Source organism: Amborella trichopoda, chromosome 10 (genome assembly GCF_054954075.1).
Source record: "Amborella trichopoda isolate Santa Cruz 75 chromosome 10, AtrichopodaSantaCruz75HAP2 v2.0, whole genome shotgun sequence".
Lineage (NCBI taxonomy): Eukaryota > Viridiplantae > Streptophyta > Magnoliopsida > Amborellales > Amborellaceae > Amborella > Amborella trichopoda.
The window spans coordinates 72,736-99,077 of record NC_142345.1 but is presented as its reverse complement, the minus strand read 5'-3'; the positions used below and the strand labels follow the sequence as shown (position 1 = coordinate 99,077).

Sequence of the window (26,342 nt, the reverse complement as noted above, 5' to 3'; positions counted from 1 at the left end):
AAACCACAAACTTTCAAGCCAAAAATATTAATTTACAGCCATTAATCAAATAAATCATTATGGGGTTATTGAAGAGGGTTGAATCACAATCAAATGGAATTAATTTTCAAATATGGGAGAAATCAACAGAATGACAGATAGATTAGGGTTTGCTCTGAAAAACTGTTTTTTCTTTGTTTCAATAAAACCAAGAGTTTTCAGGGCAGATCTCTCAATCTCTGGCCTTTTATCCAACAAATAAGTATCGGGATCTTGTAAAGGGCTGAATCAAGAACAAATCACACCAGGTATCAATGGATTTGAATGAAAAAAGAGAGAGAAATCCATGTTTAGATGGATTGGTTCAAAATACAGCTCTTTTTCAGCAAAGATCGTCAAATAAATCAGCTAATAATAAGTTTTGACCTATAAATTGATAGAAGAGAGATTGATTTGAGAAAAGGGAATAATATGAGCTTATATGTGAAAACTTTATCAATATTTCCCCAAATTTTTATTAAAATTACTGACAGTCACCTAACTCGGCGTTAATTCGCCTCGCCCATAGAGGGCAAGACCAAGTCTTGAAACACTGCTTCTCACTATATCAAATCGCCATATCTCACACAGTTCACTGTAGGACTCTGGTGATTCCAAGTTACGCTCTTATCATGGCCAGCCAACCTCATTCTTCTCAATCATCTATAGGACTTCAGTTATAGAGTTCTCATTGTGTTTGTGTAGACAATGCTGACAAGTGGATTGTACATTTCTATATTATTCAAATTGCTTTAAAATAAAATAAAATGACCTTTGTGTGTGCGTGTGTGCATCAAGCCGCTCCTAGGCACTCCCACGGTAGGGAACTTCAGCCATGGGTTGATCCAATACTCCTGCTCCCAATCGAGCTTCTGCACTTGCTCTCACTCCCAACAACTATAAGTTAAATATCTATGCTACGTTGAACGCGGGCTCATTGTCCTTCGAAGCGATTCGAAAACAGAACCGATTTAGGAATCGGAAGCTCGGAATTGCCACCAGCTGGAAGAATCTTGTTTTCGGAACCCACGTCCGCATGAAAGATCGCGGGGGACGAGATTCCTATTTTAGGAATCGAGATTCAACCAAAATAGAATCGAGATCCCTAAATAGATAGAATCAAGATTCTTAGCTTTTTAGAATAGAGTTTCCGACCAAGTTGGAATCGACCAATGTGAAATCGAGATTCCTTCAATTTTAGAATCAAAAGGGAACTACGAGGGAAACAAAACATGTCTCAATGCCATTCATTGAACGACATGCCATAAATGCATGTTTGAATTTCTATATTACATTATTTCTAACATCTTGGAGTTGCAAACTCTCCATTGGATCAATACAATACACATACTTAAGAATTAAGTCGAGAACATGGACAACCACTATGATTTCTATTGGTCATTTCATGCCAAACAAGATGATTACACCTTGTAGCATGAGGTTGTGAGTCTAGCTCGAGTAGTTTGATGCCATGAAAACTTCTAAACATCACTTCTCAAAAAAAAGTAAAAAGAAAAAATAAAGTGAGGGAAGTGGAAGAATTCCAGCAAAATATGGAAACCAATTTCAACAAGCGTAGAATCAAGATTCATCAACTGCGGTATCGAGAATCAGGAAAAATTTGGAAACGAGTATCTATAATTGTTGGAGTCAAGATACCTATATAAGGAATCGAGATTCCAAACTTCTCAAAAACGGTTTCCATGCAGATTCCTAGTCAGAATCGCCCAATCACGGTTCCAAATCTGAATCTCAATCTACAGTAAGAGATTCAGGTAACTATGCTTGAGCCGTGTGCTTTTATGGGGGTATTTTTGGTGCATGGATATGTTTCTTTGGGTTTTAAGTTAGAGTTTGAGGCATTATACATGGTTATGTGTTTTTTGGCTCGGAGACGGAGGTTTCTCATGAGAGCTGTATAGTGCTTTTCGGGGCTACTATGGTAAAGTTATTGTTTGTCTTCATCCGTGGACTTAGTCGCATCAAATGACCACACACGTATATGTTTGGGGTTCTATTCAATTTTTCGTTCTTCATGCTTTGTATGACTATTCATGAATGTTTTTCTCATTTTCTTACACATTGTTAAACTCATGTGCTAGGGTTAGGATTATGATTGTTGGAAATGCATGTGATTCTAAATCATTTCAAGAATCGAAATTATAGAATTGTGGGTGGCCAAATGAGTATTGTATTGGAATGAGAAGAAAATAAAAAAGAGGAATCTTGATTTTTGGCTTCCAAGAATAAGATCCGTCACGATTCCTTCATGAAAATGCGGAATCACGATTTCAAACCAAAATCACAACATAGGGTGAATGATTCCAATAACTATAGTTAGGATTTTCAAAACAATTGGTATCAAAGCCTAATTAGGGGGCTTTGTAATGATTGTGAAGGCTTCTATTTTTTTTAAGGTGTTAACAGCTTTGCAATGATTGTGTAGGCTTCATGCACGAGGTTCGAAGTAAAGAAGTTTGATGGCAGCAACAATTTTGGGATTTGGTGGTCCAACATGGCCTGCAAAAGCTCTAAAGGGGAAGCAAGGTTCCGAAACTCGCCTCGGCAAGGGACTCGGCCCTTGGCCGAGGCAATTACTCGACCGTCTCCAAAGGACTTGGCCAAGTCCTTACACATCGACCTTTTGGCCCTAGATAAATTAGAAATAGAAAACGAAATATTTTTTTTTAAATAATAAAAAAAAAGGTTTTAAAATTAGATGAACTAAGACAATTTATATGGAATGCAAGGTTAGTAATAATAGTAATACAGACGAGGAAGTAGTTAAGATTGACGGCTGCACTTCCGATAACTTGCGTCAATAATCCAAGAAAATTGAGAGATTGAGGAAGATATCGCACATAGAATTAGAGCTGAGTGGGCGAAGTGGAAAGGTGCAACTGGAATTTTATGTGAGCGCCGCATACCAATGAAGTTGAAGGACAAGTTCTATAGGACAGCTGTGAGACCAGTTTTGCTCTATAGGGTTTGAATGTTGGGCAGACAAAAAATAATATACCCATAGAATAAGTGTAGCAGAGATGCGGATGTTGAAATGGATGAGTGGCAAGATAAGAAAGGACAAAATTCGAAATGAATCCAATCGGGAGAATTTAGGTGTGGTACCAATAGGCAATAAGATTAGAGAGAGTAGACTTAGGTGGGCTGGCCAAGTGTGGCAACGACCAAGTACAACATCTATTTAACTGTAAGGACTTAAAAAGGTAAAAGGTAGGCCTAAAAGGATGTAGTTCAAAGTAGTTCAAAGAGATATGAGGACTTATGGCCTCACTGAGGGTATGGCCTTTAATAGAGCAGAATGGCAGACCAGGATTCGTGTAGCCGACCCCAATTAATAGGGAAAAAAGTCTATGACGATGACGATGATTAATAAAAAACAAGGCGGCAAAGTAAAATATACCCAAAAACAACTTCAAAAAGATAAAATGAGCTTTAAAATAGAGAAAAAATAGATTTAAAAAAGATGATATACAATTTGGGGGATTAAAGAAAATAAAAAAATGAAAATATAAAAATAGTGATTATGGCACAAAACACTTACCAATCTTTGCCAAAAATACCAAAATCATATAAAAAATATAAAACATTTCTACAATTTTTACGACTACTAGATTTAAAGAACATTTATATGCCCCAAGTTGTATACACATCTCGATGCTAGTCCCGAAACACTGAGGGGAAGATGAAGCAGCTAAATTCTATGTCAGCTAGATTTAAAAGAAGATATATTTCCCCCAAGTTATATACACATCTTGAGGCTAGTCCCGAAACGTGGAGGGGAAAATGAAGAAGCTAAATTCTATGTCAGTTGATGATTGGAATACCTAGATCTAAGGGACATTACCACTATTCGCTTGTGGCTTTCGAATGAGGTGTTGAACAATGTCATCAATGAGGACTTGAAAGAAGAGCTCTAGACAAAGCTTTAAAATCTTTACATAACAAAATCTATCACAAATGGATTTACTTGAAGCTTTAATTCTATACATTGCAAATGAAGGTATGAGTATTTTAGAGTATCTAAATCAACTCAATAAAATTAAATGTCAATTATCAGGCATTGATTGTTAAGATGGAAGGCGAGGATAAGGTTTTCATTTTGCTAACTTCAGTCCCCTAGACTTTTAAACATCTTCCCACAAAATTACTCTGAAAGGATACCATAGATATGAAGGATGTTCCTGCAACTCTTCTCTATCATTATTTGAGGACGAGACAAAGTAATGCTCAGGAACATGCATAAGATTTGATGGTTAAAGGAATGACAATGGAGAGAAAAGAAATGGTTCTGAAAACCAGAGCAAATATAGAATACAATAAGGTCTATTATGAACAATGTTTGACGCTTTTGTCCTAAAAAGAAAGGGCATGTGGAGGACTGTCCAAAGTTAAAAGATAGGAGACTATAGTCTTGCTCATAGCAAATACAGTTGATAAAGACTCAAGCATTGGAATAACAATTATTCAATCAGTCTCAATGAAATCTGAATACTTGAAACTTAAAATATTCATGGAATCTTGAAAAACACGCTGGGAAGAAGTTGACAGTCGTTGAAGGTCTTAAAGACTAATAATAGGCAAGAATTCATTTCAGGGGAATTTGAGAACTTTTGCAAAGGCAGAGGGCTCTTTCATCAGTACACCACTCCAAGGATGCCAAAACAGAATGGAGGTACAAAGAGAATGAACATGAAACTTCAAGAAGGCTGGTGGTATGTTGAGTAATATTAGCTTATTAAAATACTTTTGGGCAGAAGCATCCAATATTGCATGCTAACAGATCACCCTCTCCCGATTTGGGGTGCAAGACATCACAACAGATATGGAGTGGTAAACCTGCTGATTATTATTTTTTCGAAATTTATTGTTACCCTACATCTTAAGGATGATAAATTAAATCCTGGAACAAAATGGTGTATTTTACTGCGTTATACAATGGGAGTCAAAAGGTAATAGATTGTGCAAAGCCAGTTGAAAGATTGGACTTTTGGAGGAGCAATGGTGGCCCAAACTTTGGATTTGATTGCTGTTGGGTTAGCCGGAAGAGTAGGAGGTAGGATTAATCCTTTGTAGAATGAGGCTACCTAAAAGATGCCAGATGGAGCTAGCATCCAGATGATAGCATCACTTCCTTGCGGCGATAGGAAGTGACAGTGAAGAGAGATAGAGAGACTGAAAATGGGTAAATTCCTCATCAGTAAGATTCCTTCGGAAGGAAGGGTTCCATACTCTCTGTCCCCCTGTTAAGACCATCCCCTCTGCAACTGAGGAATCTTTGTTTAGAGCCAAAGTGTAGAGGGTAGGGAACACCTCTTTCAAAGGGGAGGGTCCTAGCCACAAGTCGGATCACAATCTCACTCTAGAGCCCTCTCTAGGATGATATCTTATAAACTTTATGAACTGGGAAAGGGCCGCGACAAAAGATCTTCAGGCCCTTGAAGCATTGTGCCATTGACTTCTAGAAGGCAGCCAGGCATTTTCTGGGATGTTATACTTTTCCGTAGAACTTGAGCCCAAGGGGAGTTCGGCTGGGTGGCTAGATGCCACCACCATTTCCCAAGGAGTGCCTGGTTATGTTTACGAAGGATACGAATACCAAGTCCTCCTAGCTGTTTGCATAGGCAATGTTGTCCCATGCTAAAAGATGGAACTTTGTCTTATCCGCCTGGCCCGACCATAGGAAATTATGCATGATCTGGTTAAGTCGATTGGCAACCTAGGCTGACATGTGAAAAAGAGACATGAGGTAAATCGGGGAGTTGGCAATGGTAGCACTGATCAAAGTCTTTCTACCTGCCATAGAGAGAAATCTACCCTTCCACCCTGCCAAACGCCTATCTACCGTGTCTAGGACATGGGACCATTGCCTTTTCTTGGGTTTACCCAATCCCAAAAGAAGGCCTAGATAAGAGGTCGGTAAATCTTGCACTTTACAGCCCCACCTTGGAATGAAGGATCTGACCTGTGCTGAAGTAAGGGCAACACCCAATACTTTTGATTTATCGAAATTAACTTTGAACCCTATCGCTGTTTGGAAGCACCTAAGGAAGAGTTTGAAGGTTTCAACTTCATTGCAAGAGGCATCAAAAACACCTGCATACTGCAGATGAGACACCGTTGGTCCATGTGAACTACTCCTGAAGCCCGACAGCTAGCCAGTCTCATATAGCCGAGAGATAGAGCGACTGAAGACTTCCGCTGAGATAGCAAAGAGGAAGGGGGGCCCTAAAAGAAGGGAAAAACCTTCAGGGGTTCCGTTGATAGGAATAGAGAAATGTGGATGTGAATAGCAACCCCTCATCCACATTCCATTTATTACAGAAACCCATTCAAGCCATCGTCTCTTCAAGAATTGAGCAATCCACATGGTCATATGCCTTTTCCCAATCAATTTTGAAAATAAGGCCAGGTTTCTTAGATAGGTGCCTCGAGTGGATACACTAATTAGCTACTAGGGCCCCATCAAGAATTTGTCTGTCTTTGAGAAAGGAAAATTGTGTTGAAGAAATAACAGAGGGAATGCTTGTTGGAGCCTGGACGCAAGGACTTTAGCCTGAATCTTGTACGAGATATTCAGGAGACTAATGGGGCGGAAATCTTTGATTTCCTCAGCGCCTTCTTTCTTGGGAACCAGAGCTATGAAGGTTGCGTTTAAGGCTTTGTGCAGAGTATCCCTGTGGAATAATTCCTCGAAAAATTTTAAGAATTCAAGACAAAAGGTGTCCCAAAACTCCTTGAAGGGAGCAATCGGGAATCCGTCGAGACCCAGTGCCTTGTCTTTGACTAGAGCATTGAGAGCCAATAAAACTTCTTCCTCCATGAACTGTTGCTCGAGCCAGGCAGCTTGTTCGCCTGTGAGGGTAAGGAAGTCAAGGGACGACATTCTCGGTCTTAGGCCAGAGGGGGTAGAGTATAGAGTCTAGAAGTACTCTAAAATTGCCTGCTCTATCTCAGCAGGTTGAGTGAGGTATCTGCTATTAACCTTAATCATTGAGATCGAATTGTCTCTCCTGCGACAATTTGCAATGCAATGAAAAAAGGCAGTATTCTAATCACCTGCTTTCAACCAAGTGATTCTAGATCTCTGGAACCAGTAGATCTCTTCTTTATTGAGGGTTAAATGGTACTCAAGTTTAGACTTAGATCGTAGGTCTATATCAAAGGGAGTGGCCTAGTTTCCTCGAGCCGATCAATCTCTTGGTTGGAATACAAGAAGGAGGATTTGAGTTGGGAAAAGTTGCCAGGGATGGATCGACTCCACATTTTGATTGAGGTTCTAAGTATTTGGAGTTTGGTCTAGAGGATATACTCTGCTCTACCCGAGACTTGAGAGCAAGGGAGTTCCACAAGGTATAAAGGAGGGTAGGAAAGTCCTTTTCAAGGAGCCTTTGGAGTTCAAATCTGAAGGGCCTGCGACCTCTCAGGATGGCGGCTGTGTCAAGCAAAATGGGACAATGGTCCGAGGTTTGGAAGGGCTAAAGACCGAAGCTTAACATGGCCATTACAAAAAATTGTGAAAGAAGTCATTTGGCTTTGAGGAATTTTAAGTGACTTGGGCTTATAGCAAGATGGAACTCATTTATTATGGTAATCAAAGTGCAATGCAGTTTAAAAAATAGGTTTATCATGCAAGGGTGAAGCATATTGATGCTTGATAATACTTCATTTCTATGATAATATTTGATTGTCATAACTCTCTATTGAAGATTGGCACCAAGAAGAATGCAGCAGATATGCTGACAAACCTGGTTTAACTACAAAAGCTCAAGGGTTGCTTGGACTTGGTTAATGTTGCTTGGTTGATCAATGCATTCTATAGTATGAATCTTGGTGAAGATGGTTGATGAGCATATCCTTTTCGGTGGCTTGATTGAATTCAAGCCAAGGTGGAGATTTGTTGTATACAACTATGTCTTGAATTCTACGGTGTAACCTAATATATATCGTATACTGCACCTAGGTCTTCATTCCCTAGCCTAAAGCTTATGAGGGTATTTTTTGGCAAATGAATATGTTTCTTTGGGGCTAAGCTAGGGTTTGAGGCATCATATAAGGTTCTTATGTGTTCTTTGCTCAAAAAGAAAAATTTCTCAAGAGAGAGATGTCTTCCGCCTTTTAGAGTTGCTATATTGAAACCATTGATTGTCATCACCCATGTACACCATCACATCCATGACAAGCAACATAAATGTTCGTGTTCTTCTGTTTCATGTTTAGTTCTCATGCTCTAAGTGATTGACTGTTCATGATTTTCTCTCTCTTCCTCATCTCACATTGTCATCTAACCTGCATGCCGCTTTAGGTTTTTCACAAAACAGCCAGTTCATTCATAAGGTGATGGTAGTCAATATCTTTACATGCTTATCCTAGGGAAGGGGAAGTGAAAACACTTATCTATAGTATTCCAATTTTATTGGATTTCTCCAACAAGGGATAGTAAAAATACATTTATCTGCGGTTATTCCCAAGGTGCTTGTTCTAGAGTAATTTCATGGAATTGGAGTACTGGTAGGACATTATAACAATGTTGTGGCAATTGCAGTGTCAAATGTTCAACATACATCACTTGATGGCCCTCAGGTCATGGGGCTACACTGGAGAGCCATGAAGGTGAAATCATCTCCTTTTAAGGATAACTAGGACACACCACCTCTACTAAGGTAGAGTCAATGGCAATTTTGGAGGACCTAAAGTGAGTGCTTCTGGTCCCTTCTAGTCTCGATTCCCTCACTGTGGAAGGGGACTCTAGGAATGTTATCTCATAGGCTCGCTAGATCTCTCAGACTCCACGGAGACAAGCGCATGTTTTTTTACCATATTTACATGCTTTGCAAGAACAATCAGGTCATCTTCTACCAAGTGCTGAGAGGAGCCAACCACATTGCCGATAGGCTGGCCAAGGAGTGTTTTGCTACAGGTTCCTCAACTCTCATCTCTTTCCCATGATGCTTCTGTCCATCTCCCCCGCCTTATTTTAAAGTCTACCTTGCTATCCCTCTCCATTACTCCATTCCCCTCTACTCCGCTCTTATATCTCTCCATGTCTCCTTTTCTCGACTGTTTCAGTAGTTGTCGGGCTATCTCTTATAGGCTACTAGCTTTACAGGTGGTCCTTCACCTGTTTTTGTACTTGAGCTCCCAGCATGTGCATAGCCATTTTTGTATGTTGGAGGTCACATTTTTTGTTCAAGAACATGGGATGTGGGTTGTTTCGACCTTGGATTATTTGGGGCTCTCTCTCTTTCTCTCTCTCTCTCTCTCTCTCTCTCTCTGTGCTGCCCGTGCCACTTGAGCACCCAGTCTGTGGGCTGCCCACCTGGTGGGCCTTTTTGTGATTTTTGTCTATATATATTGCTAAAGAATAACTTGTTGTGAGTATGGGGGTATTTCTTCCATTTTTACATACTTTAGAATACTCATTTCCATTGAGGGTATTTGTCATTTGTAAACACTAAACAATCATTATAAATAAAGATATTAGCGGGACATAGGGGCTGAATCTCACGTCACTCTCCCCTCTCTTCTCTCTTTATTTTCTGCCTTTTTTTCCTTTTTGTTTCTAATTTTGACATTTTTTACTGTTCTTGGTAGTACCGTTCACAACACTGTTCACAGTATCGTTCACGAGTACTGTTCCTATGTATAAAGTCAACTTGTCTAAAAAAATAACAGCAGCATATGCTGCAACTTCAATAAAGAACAAAAGAAAAGATAATAGAGATAAAATAGAAAAACAGAAATCACAAAGCAAAATGAATTCAAATTATTCATTCCCTAGATGATACTTACATGACTTGCCAGCATGTACCACAATAAATAGTATGCAGCACCAGCCCAGGCAGTTTCAGCAAATACACCAGCCGTCCTTTTCACCTCCGAAGTCAATGGTGAAATTCGGATAAACCTAAAGATGTATTGTACCATGACGACATAACGTAAACCATTTTTTGTGGTCAATACATCTGAACCTTCGGATCCTGAAAGGAATTTCCATACCAAAACCTGCACAAGATAGAGAGGACATAGTAAGTTCTCAAGGCACTGCAATGTACACTCTGTCAACTAAACACTAACAGAAAGGCAGCATAAAGCATAATCGTTAGGTATAATCTAGTTTTTCTTCTTATTAAGCTATTCCTGTCCAAATGATTATAGATGAAAATTTGGAAGTTTTATTTAATACAACAGAACATAGTGAGAGAACAATCTGAGTTGTCATGGGAAGTTATTTCAATAGCCCTTTGAAGCCCATAGACTAAAGTGGAAGACCTTTTGGGGAGCTCGCGTCTAACGAATATATGCATGTTGTGAAAGGTATCCTGGGCAACACAAATTTTACGAATGTGATAAGGAAGTTGGATGGAGATATACTTCATTGTTACAAATTGCCTCTTCAAATTGGATATGCTACTGGGCCAAAAGCAAATGCTACAATAGTAGCAGGGGATCCTGATCAAGGACTTCACTACACCCGTGGTAATGGGGATAACTCCCTCAGAATCATTTAACTTTTACGAGGGGATTATCCAGAACCATGGAAGGTGTATTCACAAAGATAAAGAAAGTTTCATCCAGTCCTTGTATAAATAATGCTTACTCATTCCTAGGAAGCCGAAGGCTGATAGGTTTAGCAAACATGGGTAGATCATAGCCCATAGACTGAAGATTTTGTTTCCTTCTGATTATTCAGCACAGCCTAGAAACCAATTTCCACACTGATCACTTATCACAGTGGGAAAACATACCAGATGTTTGAGGCCGGCAATCGGAATGCCATCGTAGGCTTGTCAGCGCACAAGAAATATTGCAGCCAGTCACCACTTGGTTAAAAAGAAAACAAGCAAATACAATGATACAAGGGCAACAATTTATACTTTAGTTTTCTATGAAAATTGGTCATATATTTCCTACATACCAGAGAAAACAACCAGTTTTTCTCTGGTATATAGGATCCTGGAATGCTTATTTATTTTTCTTGTAATGTTGTTCCTTCAGTTTATAAAAAGACAAGACACAATGTTTTTGCATTCTAGTCCAAAAAGGAATGTCATTGGTCTCTGGTAATGACATCAATTTTTCTGACCAATACAAGTGCTTTTTTTTTTCATGGTTTTGACACCAAAGCCAAATCTTGAACAGTTTTGGCAGAGTAAAACATTTCTTCCATACATAAATCAATTTGTGGATATCAGATACAAAACCTTCACAAATTATCTCTTTTAAGATCACTCCACTACTGAAGCACAAACTAAACGTTAACACATGGTCTTTATGCATGACACTGCAAAGAGGTAGCATCGCATGTTCTGTGCAAAACTTATAAGCCATGATATTCAAACACTTCTTTACTCTTTAACGGATAATGGGTGAATAGGCATTAACCTGAAATCAGCAAAAAATGGCACAAATTCAAACAATGTGATTCTAAGCATAGCAATAAGCATCTTGGCTGCTTCTAAAAGTAGAACTTTTATTCACATTCTGAAAAGAAATGCAATTAAAAATCTGAAATATGTTAGCATTCTGGATTGGCATGCATATGTCAACAGTCAGAACTACAACAGCAATTGGGCAGCACATCTCATGATACTTTCTAAAGTATATCAGCAATTGAGTTGTAATTGACATTCTAGATTCCGTCTGGTTCACATCTAAAAGAAAATGTAATCATAGATCTTCATCATAACCAAACAAGCAGGGAAACAAAGAATTATGACAAAAAATAGTTATATGAGGAGATAAGCTCCAAAGCAATACAGATGATATAAGAGAAGGAAAAAAGAAAATGCTGAAAAGTAACTAAAGTAATCTCAGGTTCTCAACAGGTGCATCCAAGGTATGGGTACTTTTTAACCCAACGAAACAAAGTGACACTTAAAGCAAAGCAGATTTAACTTCTGCCAAGACCAATAATGTAAACCATGCAACAAAGAACTAAATAGACGTGTAAGTTCTAACACTAAATTATAAAAGCAAAACTTTTTTTTTTGGGTAAAAGCAAAACATGGTCAGAGATATATTTAAATAGCCTTTGACCAAGAGCACTGGAATACGTATGGTCCACAAATAACTAAATTAATAACTAAACTAAAATCAATTCGTCTCCAAACAGAGAGAATCAAGATGTTACCATTCAACCGAAAGTACCACTGAAACACAAAAACACAAATCTGAAAATTAACTTCACCTTCTAACCAAGAGCAACAAAGGTACACACAAAAATAGGATATCTACAAGCAAATTTTGTAATCAAAATGGAAAACAATAAATCGAAGGCCAAACCTTGTACCTGTGGAACAGGAACCACCGATAGAAGATCCACTGCAAAGTACTTTTTCAAGTACCGCTCTGCTATCTGACCAGGATCTATCACAAGTTCTCCTCTACCAAAGACCCGGGATGATGGAGCAATGAATGCTGTACGGAATTGTAGACACATGCGAATTACATAGAAAGCATCAAGAAGTGAGCGTAAAGTGGTACACGTAATGGCTAACTTCTTATCTATGCCGAGGCAATTTGATACACTATCGAACACAGGAAGATAAAAAAACAAAGGATCCACAGATACGGCAAGGATGCATGATATCACAAAAAGCCTATTCCATAACTGAAGGAATTTATCTTGAGGATCAAATATCTTCTTTTCTGACACCTTAAGATCCTCTGCAAATGCTACCCTCGAAACTCCAAATCGAAGTGATCGACCAATTGATTTCAATCCTTCAGATCCTTTTCTCATTCCTCTTTTAAAAGAGGTTGATGGACCATGAGATGACTTTCTTAAGCCTTCGATGCCAAACCCACATCTGCTCATTCCATCCCTCTCAGAATCTAGGGATGCTCTGGGGCCTAAATCATCCAGTCTGCAATGCCAACATCAAATAAGACCAAACTGAAAGGAATGTTCATAATCATGAAAAGAAAAATTAATGAAAACCACATATACTTTTAGCATAAATCAAGAGAAATAAGCTCCCTCCACGTTCACTCAAACATGTGCTCAAAGAGAACTGTCTTTGTTGTTTCTTTTTGCTCATGGACAGGGGAAGAAGAGGGTAGATAATATAAATGCCGTAATGAGGATTTTCAAGGAATTTTTATAGATTTCAAAAAAAATGCAATATGTTAAGTCACATGCACACAGACAGATATACATACATACGCACACTCCCACATACACACACATGTTTAGATGGAAGGAAATAGGAAAGAAGAAAACATGAAAAAAGAATAACCGATAAGATTAACAAGAGCAAAGAGCCATCACACCCAAGAGAGAGAAGTATTGAATCTATGAACCGTAAGTTTTCATTTTCCTAATTGTGTTCCAAAATCATACAAATCAAAATCCTAAAATGGACAAACAGAGAGGAAACCTCAACTAGCATTCATGTCTTTTTAAGAAAACAATTAGAATTAACTAAAATAGATTTATTAATGGAACATAGTGTCATAATTTATCATGTCATTATCCACAATTCCACATACATATCCACAATTCCCCACTATAAGGATTCCAGTCCCCAGCTTAAAGACCAAGATAACAACCAAGTTGATGATTTTCTTTATTTATAGCCAACTAGCAATGCAACTATACTTTTGATACAGTTACATTGGTTGTTGGCTATGAATAAAAAGATCCCTAATTTAAAGAGTATATATAGGCCTAGACTATTTATACTCTTTAAGATTGGGATCAAGATCCCCAAAAGTTTGGGATTCGAGATACCTAAACATTTGTGTGGATCTCGATCACCAGGATATGGATCGTGCGGATGACATTCTCAACCTTTGGGATCTTCTAGCTTTCATGATACCCCACTCCCATTCCTAATCCAACTCCTGATCCCAAAAACTCAGGCAGACACAGGACAAGGGCTTACATCTATAACTCCAAACCTACTTTAACACACCATTCTAGGCCAACCAAATACGTCCCTCATATCTTGTGAGGTTTTTTGAAAATAGCGTAAATCGTAATATTATATTGTCACCATCTTTAGAAAAAAAATCTCCACAAGCTCCTTGAAAGCATCTGCAGGGCTTCATAGTTAATTACTACATGTCCTACCCAAAAAAATCACATTTCAAAAAAGCCTAAGGCCTCGCTCACTAGTTCCATTAAGTCCACAAATCCAATTTAATCAGAAAATTCCTTTTTTTCTTAATTGATAAGAAAACATGTACCATACAATCTCATCTCCAACTAAGCTCCTGTTTTTGCCAAGTAAAGAAAAATTAAATTTCAAAGACTCACTCAAGAAAATTGACAACATTAAGATAATCCTAACTTGATGAGCTTCAATACTATTTTATATTCCACCAATCTCAATCTAAATTCTTAACTCTCACACTCCCACACCTGTCAACTCCTCCCTAACTAGCGTCTGCGAAACAAGATGTGCCTTGATATCCCAACCCCCAAACACAAAAGTAAAACAAGTGGGCAACACCTTCAAAGAAAATAAAACTACTCCAACCACTCCAAGAGGGGTTGCCATTTGGAGATCCAGAAAACACACAATATATCAAATCCGTAAATGACAAGAAGGTACTCTATTACCTCTCCGATCTTTTCATATATTATGCAAAACCTAGGTAGCTGGAACACCCAATTCCATAGATGACAAACCATGGAAGCCTTATTTCTGACAATTCCAACTGCTGCCCAAACCAACCACACACAAGATCATGTAAAACCCAACTACATGTGAAATGAGCTCATTAAAGTGACACTCTTAACTTCCAGATCTACACTTCCATCCAAATCCGCCTTGATATGGAGAACATCTAAAACCCAAGTAAGACTTGACAGCAAAATAATCTTCCACTAGATCTCCCCCAACAGATTACACATTATAAACCCTTTCTTTGAAGCCTATGAAAAACAGGCCTCCCTAGTTCCCCTAGTTTACGAAAGATCAAGCCTCATAACCACACGAAAAATATTAAAAACATAATATATTATATCTACAGACCAATGTCTTATATTGCTCGTGTACGTCCCCATTCCCCAACATCCTAGAAGGCATGTTACCACCATTTAACCCCTGAACCACACTGCATTGGTATCCTTCCAATGGCACCTTGTCACTTACCCAAAGTTCTAGTAGAATACTTGTATATCAACGTCTAATACACAACCTCCATCTTTGCTCAGTCTGCAAGCCTCTTCTCATGAGAGTAAATGGATGTAGCCCCCTCTTCTCCTCCAATACAAAGTAATTCCCATCAGAACCTATCCATCTTATCCATCATCAACCTTGCATATCTTTGCTCTCCCTCCTCCCTCTCTCTAACCAGCAAGATACCCCTCCCTTTCTCTATAAAACCCACCCTCTCTACCTCTCTCCCTCACCCTCTCTCTAAATTTTCTACTACGTATGGCTCTCCCACTCCCCTCTCTCTCACACTAGCAAGATTCCCTTCTCTTTCCCTCTATATAACCTAGACTCTCTACTTCTCTCCCTCACCCTCTCTCTACACTTTCTACTGCATTCGGCTCTCCCACTCTCCTTCTCTCTCACACCAACAAGAAGCCCTTCCCTTTCCCTCTCTATAAAACCACTCTCACTCTCAACCTCATTCCCTGTGTTTTGTTTTTTTTTTATCTCAAGTATGTGTTGCATCTATGCTCTGTGCCAGAGACCATCTGGGCCGTTCAATACGCGTACCCATTTACCATACCAATGGCCTCATCTGACATTCACGACCTCATTTCGAATTTAAATTTTCATTTTACAAATCCAAATAACTTGAAATTTTAAGTGTTCATTCTTCTCATCAAGGCACACCTAATAAAAATATTAAAAAATAATTCATAAAATACAAATTGACCAAAATACCCTTGAAAAGTTTTGGGAGTATTTTGGTCAATTTATTTTTTGCATTTTTTTTTTTATATTTTTATTAGATTCTCCTATTTTTACATAATAGAAGCTCAAAATTTCAAGTGATTTGGATTTGTAAAAAAAAAATGAAATTCAAATATGAAATGAGGTCGTGACCATTGAATTGGGCCCAGATTCAATTTGGGCCGTTGGCTGAGCTTGTTATGTAATCAGCCTGCTGTGATAGTTATATATAAGCTCATGAACTAATGGATTGCTTACTAGGAAGAACACGAGATTTACATGTACCATTAGAACCAAGATGTCAGAAATGAAGTCTCAAGTAACAAACAAAACGAAAACTTGCTTTTTTGAAAGCCCCAAAAATATATCAACAAGTCAATAAGACAAATTTTCTAGTTAACAAGATGGCCAAAAAGAAAAACAAATATTCAACATCAGAAATCTACTCCAAGATTCAAAAATAAAATAAACTCACATTTGATAAGATAAGTTAAAAGATAAGAAAGAAGTACCTTACAAACTTTTCTCTTTGTCCACCAATCAATTGCGATTTGTAACCACAATCAAACATTTTGCCTATAACAATGTGCTACACCAATACTCATACACAAAGATACACGTTTTTTTATAAGCGGTCCAATCATAGCAAGAAAAGCCCAATATGTCGGAGGCCACAAAGATCCCTGCAGAGATACCATTGAGCTATAAAATATTTAGTGGTCACAAATACAAGAAAACCAGTGAAAAGTAACAAACCTTGAGCCACCTCACATATATCTTAGAAGTTTATAACTCCCATGCAAATGCCTAAGAGACATAGAGTCTAAAAAGTCCAACTAATCGCCACAGAAGAAAATTGACGACCGACAATCTAAGCGAAGGGTTATCACTTGAAGTGAAAAAACCTTACACCTTCATCATTTTGAAAGAAAATGCTTGACTATGTTCACTTGATACACAAATTTTTTTGGAGCATTTGTGCATCTTTGATGAGTGTGATTGCTAAATAATTTTAAAAATAAATAAATGGCAAGCTAATTGATTGCCATTAGGGAGGTATTCTACACAAAGGGAGTTATGCAGGGAAATAAAGAAATAAGGCAAAAACAGTTCAATAAAATGTCAAAACATACCAAATTTGAATAGATCTAGCTTTCCTTGTACAAAAAAGTGACCCCAAAACCCTAGAAAGTGCTTGTTGTTACTATTCACAGCCTGCTTTTATTGTTCACACCCCCAACAGTTGTTAGAAACCCAAGACCCCAGCCTCTTTCATTACATTATAATTAAAAAAGATCAAACTACCCCCGCTTAAGGTAAATCATCATAAAAAAACCCCATATGTCCCTTCACTTACAAGAAAATTCATAATGATACTTCTACCCCTAATAAAACAAGTACTTCCCCAAGTATTCTAACAACTTTTCTAAACATCTCCTAAAGTCCTTAAAATTATAAAAAAATCCTAAAATCCCTAAAAAAACTTAAAAACACTATAAAAAATTCAAAAAATACATCCTTAAAATTTAATATGAAAATTTCATAAAAAAGAGGCATCTTGTCTTACATTAGGGATGTCCATAAATCGTTTAGGCATTCCCTAACTAAGACCAAAGGTTCAGAAGTTCAGTCTTACAATGTCTCCACATCTAGTTTATAGATTAGATCATTAGACCCAATTCATAAACTAAAATCTAATGTTTTACACCTCATGCACAACAAACAAGGCACCATCTAGAATCAACTTTCTTTTCTTTTCCTTTTTTTTCGGTGATTCTACTTCAAATGAAACCATTTGGACAATTAAAAATGATTCAAGGAATTACTTAATCCTTCCCAGTCGGACTTTGGCCGTTGCTTTTTACAAACATAGCACAACATTGAGAGCTTAAATGAAGTCTCAAATATTTTAGGGATAAGCGATATGGTTGTTTAATTCCTCAGAGGTAAGCATCAACTTGACTTCAAAGGAGATACCAAAATGCCGAAAAGAGAGCCATGGAGAAGACATTTAAGATCCCAAGCCCATCCCCACTCACACAAAGTATAACAGACCTGACCTCATTCTCTACAAGACCTCAAAAGCCAGATAAAATTATTCAATAAAAACCCCAACTCCATGCACTCCAGCGAAGAGGGAACTCATCTTCAATGGTATCCAGACATTTGCAAAAGGTCAAAATTGGCAGGTAATTCTCATCTTAATACACGATTCCATTTCCCACTGTCACAGTATCAACATGTTTTTCCTTAAACAAGTACTAGCCATTTTAGAAATCAATCTCTTATTCCCTAGTTCTGGCAATTCCTTTTGAAGGTACTTGACAATTTATGAAAAACCATGTCTAATGAAAAATCTAATGTATTTGCATTCTTGCAAAGAATGCAAAAGAGATGGTGAACCACGTCATGTTACCTGGCATATGAACTATAGCCTTACATGGGACATGCCTTAGGCTAACTCCTAAAGGATGACAAGAAGGAAAATTAATTTGCTAGATGGAACAAGTAACAGGTAATTGATCATTATAATGATGGACCTGTTAGCCAACAGTTCTTAAAGGAACATGGAAGGAAACAAACAACGGGGATTTTTCCATTGTCACATACAAATTTTGTAACAAATGAGAGGTCCTGGAATAAGAATGGATGTCTTAGTTAGGTTAAAAACCTATGTCAGTTTAGGAGCAATGTTATATACAATCATTAATTAGTTCTAAAGCATGAAACACTTTCTAAAACAATTAAGAACCTTACTCCATTTTCATTGCTACTGATGTTGTTGTTATAGTACTGATGACTCCTCCCCCTATCAAGCATGCCTCAGTTCGTATGCTCATCTGAGCAGCTTGATGCACATAGTTTCCACTTTACAATATTATATATATATATATATATATATATATATATATATGGATGAGGTTTTTATAAGCCCTAGGCTATATGAGAACAAAATAAAGCCTCACCTCAAATGCTAGTCGGGAAAGCACTTTCAGCAAAGAAAATATTCATGATGGCTCTTAAATTAATTTCAACACCAACAATAAAATTTTAAACAAAAAAAATGGTACAGATCTTGCGAATCTGTGAACACTTATGTTTAAAGCGAAACGAAAGGTCTAGATCATTTGAAAATAAAAATTGCACTATAGCATGGGAGTCGTCGAAGACTGAAGGTTCACCTCAATGTTGTTGGAATCAATCAATCTTTTGACAATAAGAGAGAGCAAAGTTTGCAAAGAAACTCTCGACGTCTTTGAACCCCAGTTCAAATTATTTTGCAATAGAGCTAACCTGTATCACATTTCAAATATAGTTATAATCCAGAATGATAAGCATTAAGTGCTCAATTTTTTGAAACGAAGAACACTAATAAGTAGTCACTCATGCAAGAAACAATAAATAATAAATGTGAATTTTTTGTGTTTATATGAAAACAGGATACCTTTATTTATAAATATTAAATGTGTGTAATGTAATAAAGGGAAAAATGATATTTTTTTTCTTTTCTTTTTTCTTTTTGAGGTGTTGGGAAACATGATTCGCCACATGAGACATTTTTAAAATTTAAAATAACTAATAGAACTACAAAAATGTAATGGTGAACAATCCATTCAAGCACAAATGAAAACAACTGGTATCACTCATTCCAACTCCTCTAGCATGGCTAACTCAAAATATGGACTCGGCCAACATCACATTCTAATAAGATCTGAGTAACGCACTAGCACTGAATACTAGCAAACTATAAAATTAAGCTGTACTTTACACTACCAAACATACAGGAATCAATCAAGTGCAAAGTTAACTTTGATATAGGTCTGTATCAAAGTTTGAATGACAATGACATAATTTAGGCCTATTACATAATACAGCTCTTTATAAACTTTGATATATCCATTGTAGACATAATTTAGGTCTATTACATAATACAGCTCTTTATAAACTCAGTCACTTTGACATATTCCTTGTTCTACAATGACAGTGTGACAAAACATAATAAAGCCCCTTGTAAAATTTGATCAGTTTCCTCGATTTTCAATGAATTACTTGGTGTGTCACAATATGTAATACAGTTTTTATAGAAGTCAAATTAGTTTCCTCAATCTACAATGAAATACTTGGTTTGTAACGAAACATACCACACTTGCTTGTAAAACTCTCCTCAATTTATGATGAAGTACTTGGTCTCTCATAAAAAGGTCAGTAAGCAATACCTCAAAAGGAAATGCATTTGTTAGAAGCCATTTCATATTTGAAATTACACAAAAAAATAAGCATAAGAACTCAGAGCAAATTGGATATTATAGAAAATAAAAGTAAACAGTAGTACATATCATTGTGCATATAGTATAGTATAGAAACTAGTACTGTAGTGTACTATATTGTATTGTAGTATATAGTAGTATAATATGTGTGTGTGTGTGTGAGCCACACACACACTATAGTATCATAAAATATGTCTGCGTGCACACACATTGTAGTACTTTACTATATACTAGTTGTACTATCATATAGTACATAATGCTATACATATAAAACTGTTTTTTTCTATGGTTAACACCCGATCAATCGAGTATGGTCCTTGCAACTTGGGATCATGATCCCTAACATTGGGGCCAAAGATCCAAATTTTAAAATTTAGCATCCCTTGAAAACCCCTCTCTTGGGGAGCCAGAACAAGATTATGGAGCGGAATCGCCATCCTAATTGGGGAATTAGTTAGGGAAAGTTGCATGGGTCATAAATATCAAGTATCTCCTTGGCAAACTTAGGAATCGAAGCGAATTGTGGAAAGCATGGGAAAACAATAGAGTTGGATAGAACTGAGCATGTTGTCAATTATGAAATTGTAGTGTGATCCATCTATATTGTCTACAACTTATAGACATAGGATACACCTTTTAATCTTCAAGTGAGACAATATTGTTTCACTAGTCCTAATAACCAAGACAACCTAGTGGCAACTTGCATCAAATACTTCCTAAGTTTGCTTGATTGGTGGGAAATATTTTCTTATGTTATTCAGAGACTCCTCCTTATGCCGACTTTTTAATCAATAATTCCTACTTAAGCAAATTATGGACTCATCATCATCATAGCCTTTTCCCAACTATTTGAGGTCGGCTACACCAATCCTTGTCCGCCAATCTGCTCTATCAAGGGTCATACCCTCAATGTGGCCATAAGTCCCCATAAGGAAATTATTGACCACATTAGGAAATTATGGACTACAATTCTTATAATATTTAATGCTATATGGACCCAAGGAAGAAATCCTTCTTCATTTTATTTTAATATGAGGTGGTTCAAGAGTCCAAAATTAAGGGATTCAGTCGAATAGTTAGTTAGATTCATGCAGCTAAAATGTTACAAGGAATATGATATAACCGTAACAAGTCAAACCCCCACATTGTAAGTTGTATTATTCAGCTCATTCCGTGAACAACATTAACCAAAGCATGATTCAACCAGGCAATTAACCATGACACTTGTGAGCCTAATCATTATCCTAGCAAGGTCATTACTACAAAGGCTATAACACAATCAACAATTAAGAAAACCATGTACTCCTGCATTCTTAATTTTTAAGTCCAGTATCAAGCTGTATTGGGGTCGCGCAGAGCCTCGAACCTAGCTCTGGTTCACCCCAACCTTCTTTTTGGTGGCTTGGCCCTCATCTTCACCCTACCTTCCTCTCTTTCTTTCTATCCGTTTAACCTTGACTCCCACTCTCCCGAGGGCTCCAAGCCTATCCCAACTCTGAAGATGGATAACGACTTCTTCCCAGTTGGTATTGTCACTGCCCTTTCGCTAGACCCCTCCCCTCCTGATGCAGCCTCAGCCATTGACATCCTGGCCCCCCACCTTTCCTTTACCCCTCACCTTGTTTGGCCCCCAGATTCCCCTTACTCCCTATCCTCTTACACCTCCATCCGGACTTATCAATTCCTGACTTACGTTCCTACCATCTACTTCCTACCAATTTTTCTTGCCCATTTCTCGGCTTAACCCACTAATCCTCTTGCTCAAGATCTGGAGATCACCCCGGTAGTTAACCCTCCTCCCTCCCCCGTTCCGTTTTGTACCCCCGGCCAACCCCTCCTTCCTTCGCCTCCCGTCTCTGAACCTGTGCTGGCCTTCTCTCCTCCCGTTGCACTAGCCCTAGCTCCCCTCCTCTCCTAACCCTACCCTCTGACCTTTACCCAACGGAACAGAGCCTTGCCTCATCCGAAGAAACTCTCGATGAACCATGGCCTCTAGGTGCCAAGGACGTAGAAGAAAGTCCAGATGTCAGGTCTAATCCGGATGATGATAGGATGAGAACTATGTATAGGATTATAGGTTTTGAGCACAATGGACCTGAAGGACCAGCTCGCAAGTTCATCACCGCTGGTGCAGAGAGCAAACTGCAGGTAAGAATCAAAGGTCAAAGAGAGCTTTGCAACCTTTTCTCTTCCTTTCCTTTCCTAGAGAAATTAATGATTTCAGCCCCTCCCCATCCATTCTTGGTCGTCCGAGGAGGTCCCCTAGACTATCCTCCTCCCCAACTTTCACCGGTCTCAAATGAGGCTGCTCATTTGGAATATTAGAGGCCTTGGTGAGGACTTTAAGAAAGACGCAGTCAAAGCCTTTACCCTGAAACACTCCCCAACTATCTTGGCCATTCTTGAAACCAAACAACCTGAACCTGACCTTAAGATTGTTCGTCGGGTCTGGGGCAGGAGACCTTGCCAGTGAGTCTCGTTGTCGTCTGATGGAGCCTTAGGAGGTATATGGGTGATCTGGAACCAATCAGACCTTTCCCTCCTCTCTCATTTCGTAGGGGAATTTTCTATTACCCTCCTACTTTCTAATATTTCAGATGGAACTCCCTGGAAATTTCAGACTGTTTATGGCCCCAATTCCAACAACTTCAGACAAAAATTGTGGACTGAGTTGGATCACATAGCCTCCCTTCCACATCCCATTTGGTGTGTGGGGGGAGATTGTAATGTGGTCCGCTGGTCCCACGAGAGGAACTCCTCGTCTTCTATCACCCAATAAATGAGGAATTTTTCAGATTTTATTAACTGTAATCAGCTGATTGATAGCCCTCTCCCAGGCCGCAATTACACTTGGTCCAACCACAGTTCTAACGCCACCCTCTCTAAACTTGATAGGTTATTGATTTCTGCAAACTGGGAGGAATTTTTCCCTAGATCGCAATCGCCCAACCCAAACCTACTTCGGACCACTGTCACATCGTTCTCGATACGAAAGCTATTATAAGGGGCCCTCGACCCTTTCGATTCGATTTGCACTAGCTTCTTGAGAAGGACCTCCCAACCCTTGTTAAATCCTTGTGGACTTCCTTTAATTCTCAGGTCTCGGGGAGAGCAGGATTTATCCCTCAAAGAAAAATTCAGCTTCTCAAAGGAGCAAAACCATCCCTGAGAATTTCGTGCAAAAAAAGTCCTCATTACTGGAAAACATCAAGAACCTTGACGAAATTGAAGAGACCAGTCCCTTAGACGTCTCAGGACTAGATCTTTGGTCTAAGACTAAGATGGAGTACCTCGCCACCTTGAAAAAAGAAGAAATCTTTTGGTTTCAGAGATCCAGAGTTTCGTGGCTGAAAGCAAGGGATCATAACACTGGCTTTTTTCATCGGATAGCAAATTGTCGATGCAGAGACAACGCTATATAGATAATAAAAGTCAGCAATTTTTACATTACCCAAGCTGGTGATATTCAACAAGCCATCCTTCACTTCTTTTAGAACTTATACTCAGCTCCCTCGGAACCCAAACCAAGATTCTTGACCTTAGACTTCCTTTCTCTCAATGAAGACCAAGCAGCATGGCTAGAGCGACCTTTTGCTGAATCTGAGATTCTTAAAGCGGTCAAAGTTCTAGCAAACGACAAGGTCCCTGAGCCTGATGGCTTCCCAATTGCATCCTTCAAGGAGTATTGGGACATAGTCAGCAATGTTTTAAAATGCGGCCGCATATGCGGCCGCATCATGCGGGATGCACTCGCATCCGCATCCCGTTCAGTCGCATATGCGCTTTTGACAGATGCGGCCGCATCATGCGGGATGCGCTCGCATCCGCATCCTGTTCAGTCGCATATGCGCTTTTGACAGATACAGCCGCATCATGGCCGCATCTCGCCCGCTTCACGGGCGCCTCCATTCAGCCGGTTATTTTCTAAACCCATCTCTTCACTACAAGCACCCATCCATTGAATCAGATCGTGTAATAAATGGTGGGTTCTTAGATGTGCTGAAGAGGTTGGTGCCAAACAAAGATATCCAGGATGAGATCTAGAGCCATGAATTGATTAAGTTCAAGTTAGCATTTGGAAACTTTGGGAGAGATATTGCCGCTCGAAATAAGGACACTACAGATCCAGGTAAAGGCCAAAAGCCCAAAAATAATCTTACTTGTCTCTTACTTTATGTATAGTTCCATTATTTATTTTATGCCCTTAATTTTTAACTATATTCTAAATTATAAAATATTATACAGCTGCATGGTGGGCATTAAGTGGAAGCGAGACCAAATCTACAACGTCTTGCTATTTGAGTGTTGAATCTCACATGTAGCTCGTCTGGTTGTGAGCACAATTGGAGTGAATTTGAGCAAGTAAGTCCTTTACTCCTTATTCCTTAATCCTTATTTCTTGAATTTCAATTTTCGAATCTAAAATCTAATTTATCTAATTTCAAATTTCTACCACAACTCCATACAAAAAAAAGAAATAGGTTGGAGTAGAAAAAGTTGAATGATTTGGTTTATGTGCAGTATAACGAACAGCTTAGGGAGAGGTATGAAAATCGCACGAAGCTCAACCCTATTCAATTATATGAAGCTGATGGTGATTCCATAAGAGAGTGAACCGTGGATCCAAGACAAGAGCGTGTGTTTGAGGGTGAGGATCTTACATGGCTTGATGTCGAGCTAGTAACAGGGGTTAATGAAGAAGATCGACCTAACACTAGAGCACAAAGGAGTCGAGGAGCTGCTGGGTCTAATCACACTCGCAAATTAGCTTCAGAGGTCGAGGAGGAAGCTGACTCAGAAGAGACCGATGAAGAAAAATACATGGAGGCCGTCGAGGATGATATTGATGATGCGCATGACGACTCTCAAGATGACTGTCTAATTGATATTTGACAAAAAGAAGTTCAAATTTCAAAATTGACTCTCAAAATGGATGATTGTATTAAGTTATTAACTATTACCTCTTCTTGAGCTTGACTTTTGGTTTGTATTTTGTAATATCACTATTTTGTGCTTATGGTTGTACTTATGGTTGTTGATGGTTGTGCTTATGGTGCAAATTTATGCTTATGGTTGTTGATTGTTGAATGCTTTATGAAGCTGGTTTCAAGTTTCTAGTTTCCATCAAGGGATAGTGGATAACTAGATACAGAATCTCTGACAGGTAATAGTTTTGAAGTTAATCATTAAACTAAAATACCTACTATCACATATATCACCTTCATATTTTTTTCTATGCATTAACTTATTTTTTTAGAATTTTTTTACATTTATTGACTACATCATCGCGATGCACCCGCATCCGGGCTGCATCGCCGCATCGGCCCCCCACCGCATCAGGGCCGCATCCCACACTTTAAAACACTGATAGTCAGCCAGGACTACGTCAAATTCTTCGAGGAATTCTTCCATAGGGGCATTTTATATAAAGCCATGAATGCCACTTTCCTAGCCATGGTGCCCAAAAAAGGAGTTAAGGATATTACAGATTTTCGGCCTATCAGTCTCCTCAACTCCTCTTACAAGATCTTGGCTAAGGTTTTAGCGTCTAGACTGGGAGAAAGCATATGACCATGTGGTTTGGTCAATTTTGGATGCTATTATGGCCATAATGGGTTTTGGGGAGAGATGGAGGAATTGAAGAAGGGGCTGTTACTCGAACCCTCACTTTTCCACCTCATTAATGGAACCCCTGTAGGCTACTTCCCCTCATCTAGGGATCTTAGGCAAGGAGATCCCCTTTCTCCCTTCCTCTTTGATATAGCGGCTAAAGTTTTCAGCAGATCCATTGCTCAGGTCTACCAAGCTGGCCTTATCACAGGTTTTAATCTAGTAGACAGGGGCCCACTATCACTCACTTACAGTACGCGGACGACACTTTAGTCTTCTTGGATGCTACTTTTAGTGAAGTAAAAAATCTAAAGATTTTCTTTAGCTGTTTCCAATCTGATACTAGGTTCAAGATTAACACGAAAAAATCCTGCATGTTGGGGGTAGCTTTATTACTTGGCCAGATTGGGGATCTCATTTCAGACTGGGAATGTAAATTCCAAAATCTGCCTACAACCTACCTGGGCCTTCCCTAGGGTGTTAGTAAACCAAGAAAGCCGCTTTGGTCCCCTGTGCTAGACAAGGTCGATTGTAGATTGACTGGGTGGAAGGGTAGATACCTTTCCTT

The 26,342-nt window shown here is 38.6% G+C and overlaps 1 protein-coding gene across 18 annotated transcripts in view; it reads right to left on the bottom strand.

Annotated features, from left to right (window-relative positions):
- Nucleotides 1–26,342, bottom strand: part of LOC18426073 (putative cyclic nucleotide-gated ion channel 5) — a 37,763-nt gene that overhangs the window by 8,459 nt on the left and 2,962 nt on the right. For 7 of the 18 annotated variants that reach the window (XM_088850204.1, XM_020662309.2, XM_088850205.1 and 4 more), the window contains 4 exons: nucleotides 19,079–19,190; nucleotides 16,409–16,579; nucleotides 12,329–12,905; nucleotides 9,829–10,041 (listed from right to left, as the gene is read on the bottom strand). In XM_088850204.1, coding sequence (XP_088706330.1) covers nucleotides 9,829–10,041; nucleotides 12,329–12,905; nucleotides 16,409–16,467 — 849 coding nt within the window. In that variant the 5' untranslated portion in view covers nucleotides 16,468–16,579; nucleotides 19,079–19,190. Of the gene's footprint in view, nucleotides 1–9,828; nucleotides 10,042–12,328; nucleotides 12,906–16,408; nucleotides 16,599–19,078; nucleotides 19,191–20,038; nucleotides 20,114–26,342 lie in introns of all 18 variants that reach the window. The other 11 variants (XM_088850210.1, XM_088850213.1, XM_088850209.1 and 8 more) reach the window with 3 other exon arrangements.